The 7,253-nt window shown below is 39.8% G+C and overlaps 2 protein-coding genes across 2 annotated transcripts; one reads left to right on the forward strand and one right to left on the reverse strand.

Moving 5' to 3' along the window:
* Positions 1–2,284: 2,284 nt before the first annotated feature.
* On the reverse strand, positions 2,285–3,757 carry LOC115966989 (probable terpene synthase 9). The gene is made up of 3 exons (XM_031086109.1): positions 3,749–3,757; positions 2,772–3,020; positions 2,285–2,665 (listed from the first exon to the last, which is right to left on the reverse strand). The coding sequence occupies exons 1-3, from the start codon at positions 3,755–3,757 to the stop codon at positions 2,354–2,356; spliced, it is 570 nt and encodes a 189-aa protein (XP_030941969.1). The 3' UTR covers positions 2,285–2,353.
* A 38-nt stretch (positions 3,758–3,795) lies between these two features.
* LOC115966990 lies at positions 3,796–6,575 on the forward strand. The gene is made up of 3 exons (XM_031086110.1): positions 3,796–4,254; positions 4,342–5,505; positions 5,598–6,575. The coding sequence occupies exons 1-3, from the start codon at positions 3,796–3,798 to the stop codon at positions 6,573–6,575; spliced, it is 2,601 nt and encodes an 866-aa protein (XP_030941970.1).
* The last annotated feature ends 678 nt before the right edge of the window (positions 6,576–7,253 follow it).

Genomic DNA, 7,253 nt, shown 5'->3' on the forward strand with positions numbered 1-7,253 from the left:
CCTTGGGGTGGTGATGACTCTCTTACATTCTTCTTTTTGAAGTCTTTTGTGTCATTCTTAAAGGATGGAAATTTTCCTTTGCTAAATGACTTCCCATTGTTCTTCATCTTCAGAAATTTACAGAAGTTCTTTGCAAAATAAGCCACCTCTTTCTCAACATCATCCTCATCCGTGGATTCCTCGGTTCTCTCATCTATAGTTTTAAGAGCAAGCGATTTGCTAGGCTTGTGAGAAGGCAAGCTGAGCTCATAAGTTTGAAGAGAACCAACAAACTCTTGAATCTTGATCTCATCCAAGTCTTTACTACTTTGGTGTCCTCAATCTTTTCTCCAAGATTAAGCTTGGCGATAACAATCTCATTAAGTCTACCATAGAACGAGTCGAACAACTCATCTTCACTTTCTCAAACTGGGTAGTGAAGCATTTGCAATTTGGTGTCATTGACTTTTTTGGTTCCTTCATAGGTGGTCTTGAGAATTTTTCACACCTCTTGAGCAGTCTTCACATGAGAGATCCTGTGAAAGTCATCTGTTGAAACACCATAGAAAATTGCATTTATAGCTTTGCTATTGGTATTTGTCAAAGCAAGGGTAGCCTTGTCCCATTCGACCTTGGGTGTTGTTGGTCTCACCCAACCATTCTCAACAAAGTCCAAAGCAGTCTCATCAATGGCACATAGAAAAGCACATATACGTACTTTTCAAAATGCATAGCTACTCCTATCAAAGAAAGGAGGGTGTTGAGGAATTGAGATCTATCCATCCCAAATGGGGTCTAGGATCACACAAGGATAACGAAATCCAAAAAGTGTACTTGCTCTAATACCAATTGAAAGCTCGAATAGTGTAAAACACTATAGCTTGTTTAGACTCCCAATTTTTAAAACACTGCTTAATTGCTTTTACTCTAACTTATCTAAGTGCGAAACAAGAGTAAATGATACGCAATAACCGGAACTACTCTCTAAGCCATAACCACAAGCAAGAAACAATAAATATAAACTTTAAAGAGTAAGGGAAGAGAGATGCAAACACAAGATAACATCGAGATGTGTTATCAAAGAGGAAATTGAAGTACTCAGCAAAAAACCTTTTTGCGGCCCTCCAAGTCGAAATCGATCCATTAGTGAATAAAGTTGGAGTACACGAATATCAAAAAGAACCTCAAAGCCTAATCTACTCAATGTACTTGAACCCTTCAAGTTCCAGCTACCAACGGGCTTCATGGAGCCATGTCTTCACTAGTTATCTGGATCCAGCAATTAGCTCCAAATAGCATCTTTCAATCAATGGCTTCTTCCAATGCTGCCCTTATGCACCAAAACTTCTCTTAACGCATAGATTGGGTGAGGTAAGTGTTTGGGCTAAGAACCTCTTAAGGATGTGTAGATAGAGAGGTAGGAGTAGAGGAAAACTCTAGAGAAATGATGTAGGTGATTGTGGATATACAATCTCTAACTCTCAAATGTGTAGCTAGGGTTTTCTCTCTCAAAAGTTCCTTGGAAAAACTCCTTACAATTTTGTGGTTAGTGAGGGCTTATATATGATTGATAAAGGAATGAGACAAACACATGTTAAAAAGCTCCAGGTAGTGAGTTTCGTGGGTCACTCACGACTTGGCTTGAAATCTAGCTTGGCATGAGACTCTTCAGATTCTAGCATGTGCTTCTCATGTGGCCTTGCAAGCCAGTCGCGAGCTAGTCATGAAATCTTCTTATTGGTATTAGTGTTTTTTTTCCCTCTTAAATTGTTACTTATTTTTTCAAGTGATCATAACTTTAAGCATAGTGAAAATTTAAAATTTTTGTTTAACTAATCCATGCATCACGTGGATTAGCAATTAGTGTGTGTGTATATATATAAACTAGTTTAATCATAGGTGAAACTCTTTTTAATTATTAATAAAGCCAACTGTATATGCCTGATGTGGAACTCAACACACTTAAAAAAATATTTAATCAATCTAGGGCATCACAGCTCATGTCTCGCTCCTATAATTAGGTTTGGGGCATGGCATATGATCTACATATTTGTATGATTTTCAAATTGTTTGAGACGTAACATTTATTTAATATATTTTGTTCACAAAATACTAGTGAGCATGTTAGTAATACCTTGCCTAATAATTGAGTTGAATTTGGCTAGAGCGGTGAAATTGTTCATGATCTGCAAGCCAATGCCAATGTGATAGACTATGACAGAGGTTAAAGAATCTTTAAACATTAGTTTTCCCGATCTGTCTCATAGCCTTGGAACAAGAAGTCACAAAATGCCACCTACTAAAATCTTCCAATTAATGGAAAAACTACAAGCCCATGAAGCCTACAAGAGATAGACATGTTGGATCTTTATAATCAAATCATACAAGAAGTTTCTTCAATAGGGATTGCTTTAACAATTAAGGAGGTTAAATGGTCTTTAATGGTTCCAGTCGATGTTCCTATTCCATCTCCATGTTGGTAGATGCACTGAGCAGTTCTGGCCATGTTTAGTGACATATTTACCATTGATCTTGGCAACGAATTTTTGGCACTCTCTTTGTTCAATTTTTTCCATGAATAGTTGATTAATTCCTTTATGCACTGTTTTGCTTGTACTTCGGTTATGCCTTCTCGTACCATGTAGCAGTGGATGGATTTTGCCACATCACCTCTCTTGCTCTCAGCCTTTGGATAAAAGAAACAGAGAATTAGTACATTAATACTTATTATGGTAAAAATTAAATAGTAATATTTGACTAGCTTAAATTGCAAATATTTGTACCAAGCATACCTCTGAAGTCCCTAAATCATCGCTAAGTCGAGTAATGAGGGATGACCAATATATTATCTCTGAGCCATTCTTGAAACAATCAATAGAATTTTTTGTTAAGGTGCAACCAAGCAGAATATAGGCATGAAACATGGCTGCAGGACCACCCACTGAAACACAAGCATTTTCCAGGTACTCGCCCACTGTAGGAATGTATCCACTGTAAAACCACTTTGCTTCTGCTAAATGTGATCTACAGAGAGTTGCCCACTGCAATAAAAAATAATGTACGCCAATCAGACATTAATTATGAGAAATGTGTTTTTTTTTTTTGGGATAATTACACATAACCCACCTGTGGTTTGGGCGAAAATCACTTTGCCTACCCGTGGTTTGAAAAGTATCACTTAACCCACCTGAGGTGTGTTTCCGTCACTCTCCGTAACCCACCTCGGTCTCTGCCGTTACAAAAACACCTTTTAACCCCAAAACAGAACATAACGCAAATCAAAACCCCCAAAACTCAAACACTTTTCGAGAGAGACACCCAAGGTGCAATCAAGCTTGTTCTTCGCGGTTTGGAGCGTGTGGAGAGGGAGAAAACACTTGTTTTGCATCATCGAACCTGGGCAAGGTATGTGTGATGTTTTTTCATCTGCATTTGGGTTCTTGATGTCATTTTTTTATGGTGACCCACCCACGTAGTTAGGTTTTGCTAATCATCTGCACGGTAAAATTTTTTTTGTATGTTAAATTAGCATTTTGCTATTTATGTGTAGAATCGCTTAGGATATGCATTTTGCTATTGTTGTTTCTATAATGCATATACCTGAAGGAATCAAGTTTATTTGTCAATGATTGCACTTGTTTGTGAAGTGTGGGTAGTGTGGTCCCTATGAATTTGTTGGGAATTTGGTTTTGCATGTGCTTTATGTGGTCCTTTGTCCGTGTGTTGTTGTCAATTTGTTGGCTTGTTGTCTCTTTTGGCTTCTTCTCACTTTCTGCATGTCAGTGTGTGTAAACAAAATACTTATTTTAATTGCAGATGGATGATGTCACATTTGACCTTGAAATTCATGTTGGGGGATGTTTTGTGGAGAAGCCAACCATACAATATGTGGGTGGGTCTGTATGTTTACTGACAGAGATTGACCCTGACAAGTTGAGTTACTTTGAAATTCGGGATTTATGCCATCTAGTTGGTGCTCCTAAGGAACACAGTAGATATAAGTATTTAATTCCTGATGGTGATCTACAGCATGATTTAAGAGACATAGAAACAGATACAGATGTCGTAAACATGACTAACCTTCATAAGGCATGGTATGCTGAAAAAATCATAATCTATACTGACATAGATGTGGAGCCATTGGTAGTTGAGTATCCTGATGCAGGGGGAGTGGCAGATGGTGGTGTAGGTGGTGATGCAGGGGGAGTGGCAGGTGGTGTAAGTGATGATGCAGGGGGAGTGGCAGATGGTGTAGGTGGTCATGCAGGTGGTGATGTAAGTGGTGATGTAGCAAGGGTTGAAATAGAATTGGATGGTGTTGATGATGAAGATGATGAGAATGATGATGAGAATAATGATGAGAGTGATGATGAAGAAGACGTTGAGGATGTTGACATTGATGCAAGAGATGAAGAACAAAATGTTGAAGGAGATGATGATGATGATGATGATGATTGGCTAAATGAAGGCCTAGAGGGGGATGGCTTTGGTGATGATGTATTTGCTGCTCAAAACTCAGCTCCACAAGGTTCTGCTCCCAATACAAACCTAGAATCAAGCAATGCACCCCACATAGCCCAAGAATCAAGCAATGCACCCCACACAGACCCTGAGTGGGCTGAGCCAGCCCTTGAGGATGACCTGGTAAGCATGGATGGGTCTGATGATGAGCAGGTACCTGAGCAAGTAGAGTTTAATGCTAAGAGTGACATGAGAAATGTTGTACTGAAGAAGGAGATGAAGTTCCCTAATGCAAAGGTGTTCAGAGCTGCTTTGAGGGAGTATGCAATCAAAAAACCTATTGACATCAAATTCAAGCTTAATGAGAAGACCAAGATATCAGTTCACTGCAAGAATAGGTGTGGGTGGAGATGTTATGCATCTCAAATAAGTGGAGAGCTAACATTTCAAATTAAAACCTTGACTGATGACTGTACTTGTCCCAAGTCTTTCAAAAACAGCCAAGCAACATTAGCTTATGTTGCTAAGAGGTTTATTGAGGATTTTAGCAAAAATCCAAATTGGGAGGTGAGTGGTGTACACAACCATGTGATGCAAAATTTATCTGTTGACCTAAGTGTAAACCAAGTGTATAGGTCAAAGAGAAAGGCAAAGGATTTGATAAATGGAGATGAGCAACTGCAATATGGTGTCCTTAGGGACTATGCACAAATGATAACCATTGTAGACAAGGGGAGTAGGGTTATACTGCAAACAGAAATGGCTGAGGAGACTTCCCAGCCAAAATTTAAGAGGATGTATGTTAGGTTTAATGCTCAGAAGGTAGGATTTTTAGGTGGATGCAGGCCATTTATAGGTTTAGATGGTTGTCACATAAAGCACAGATTTGGTGGGCAAATCTTATCTGCCATTGCCAAGAATGCAAATGACAACATTTTTCCAGTAGCCATGGCTGTTGTGGAACAAGAAATCAGGGAGTCTTGGATATGGTTTTTGGAAATTTTTGCTGATGATATAGGGAGGCTAGAGGAGTTTCAGTTGGTCTTCATTTCTGATAGGCAAAAGGTATGCAAGTTTTGTTTTGTTCAGTTACACTTGAATAGTTGGCTTTGTTTGCTGAACTAACTTGTTTTGTTTGTTTGTTTGCTTATTTACAGGGGCTTATACCTGCAATAGAGACACTATTCCCTACCGTGGAGCATAGATATTGTGTGAAACACATCTACAACAATTTCAAAGTTGATCACAAGGGATTGGAACTGAAGGATGCATTGTGGAGGTGTGTTGCTGCCACAACAGTAAGGGAGTTTGAGAGATGTATGCAGTACATAAGGGATTTGGATGAAAAGGCATATGAGTATCTTGCAAACATTGCACCTGCACAGTGGACAAGGTCACACTTCACTCCTAGGGCCTTAACAGATTGTTTGGTAAATAATTTGAGTGAGTCTTTTAATGCAATGATATTGAAGTCTAGGGACAAGCCTATCTTGGCAATGTTGGAGTGGATTAGGGTTAGACTTATGACTAGGCTTTACACAAAAAGGGAAGGGATACAGAAATATGCTGGAAAGTTGTGTCCAAGCATACAAGATAGGTTGGAGAAATTGAAGGTTGAAAGTAAGGCATTTAGTGCTACCCCAGTTGGTAGTTTCCTTTATGAGGTAGGCAGTCAGTATGAGAGGCATGTAGTTGATTTGGTGAAGAAGACATGTAGCTGTAGGTCTTGGGATTTAAATGGCATTCCCTGCAAACATGCCATAACAGCCATTTATACACACATTGAGACACCAGAAGACTATACCCACCCATGCTACTTCAAAGAAACTTACATGGAGATATACAAGGAGGTACTTCCTCTCATGCCTGGCCAATCAGAATGGGCTGAGACTGGACAGCCTGCTCCCCTGACACCTCACATATACAAACCACCAGGCAGATCACCCAAGCAAAGAAAGAGGGCTTCTGATGAGCCTAGGAACCCTTACAAAGCAAGTAGACAGAACAGACCTGTAAGATGTGGGAAATGCAAAAAGGAAGGGCATAACTCAAGAGGGTGCAAGGCTGGCATCACTGGGGAGACACCATGGCAGAGGAGACAGAGACTTCAAAGAGAAAAAGTTGTAAGTAATTAGGATTTAAATGGCAAAAAAAGAAAAAAAAAACTTGTTTTTAAACTTACAATAGACACTGCATTGAAACTGGGTTTTGTTGCAGGCAAGGGAAGGGGTGCCTGCACCTAGATCTGCACCTCAGCCTGCACCTCAGCCACCATCCCAGCAGCCTACCCAGACCTACAACATGATGTCTGCCACTCAGCCTTCATCCTCACAGCAAGGAAATCAACCTAGGCCATCTCACAAGAGAGCAGGATGGTTCTCTTCCTCACAACCAGAGTTTCACACACCTAGGGAGACCTGGGATACCTTACCAAGTTCTTCACAGGTAACTTAGTCCTGGATGGTTGTGTAGTTTGGGATATTTTTTAACAAGTGGATCTATTTTTTATTTTGTAGCCTTCACATGCAAGTGGGAGCACTGGTGGTGTGAGGACTAGAGGACAGCTTGCTGCATAAAGGCCACCAAAAATGAATCCAGTGGGTGGAAAGAGGAAAGAGTAAAGGCAAGAAATGAATGAAGCTAGTGGGTACGCATGCCAGCATTGGGAGTAAAGCTAGTGGGAACATGTGGGCCTTTTTGGTTTTTTTTTTTTGTGAAGACCACTGTTGGCCTTTTGTAATTATCAATTAGTGTAAAAAACAGTCACTGCTGGCCTTGGAATGTGCTTTTTTGTAATTACTAATTAGTGTAAA

Source organism: Quercus lobata, chromosome 11 (assembly GCF_001633185.2).
Source record: "Quercus lobata isolate SW786 chromosome 11, ValleyOak3.0 Primary Assembly, whole genome shotgun sequence".
Classification (NCBI taxonomy): domain Eukaryota; kingdom Viridiplantae; phylum Streptophyta; class Magnoliopsida; order Fagales; family Fagaceae; genus Quercus; species Quercus lobata.

Coding starts and splice junctions, on each gene's coding strand:
- LOC115966990 (XM_031086110.1), top strand. CDS start 3,796: ATGGATGATGTCACATTTGACCTTGAAATTCATGTTGGGGGATGTTTT. Junction 4,255..4,341: donor GTGGTCATGCAGGTGGTGAT/GTAAGTGGTGAT, acceptor AATAATGATGAG/AGTGATGATGAAGAAGACGT. Junction 5,506..5,597: donor TCATTTCTGATAGGCAAAAG/GTATGCAAGTTT, acceptor GCTTATTTACAG/GGGCTTATACCTGCAATAGA.
- LOC115966989 (XM_031086109.1), bottom strand. Junction 2,666..2,771: donor ATGATTTAGGGACTTCAGAG/GTATGCTTGGTA, acceptor TTTTATCCAAAG/GCTGAGAGCAAGAGAGGTGA.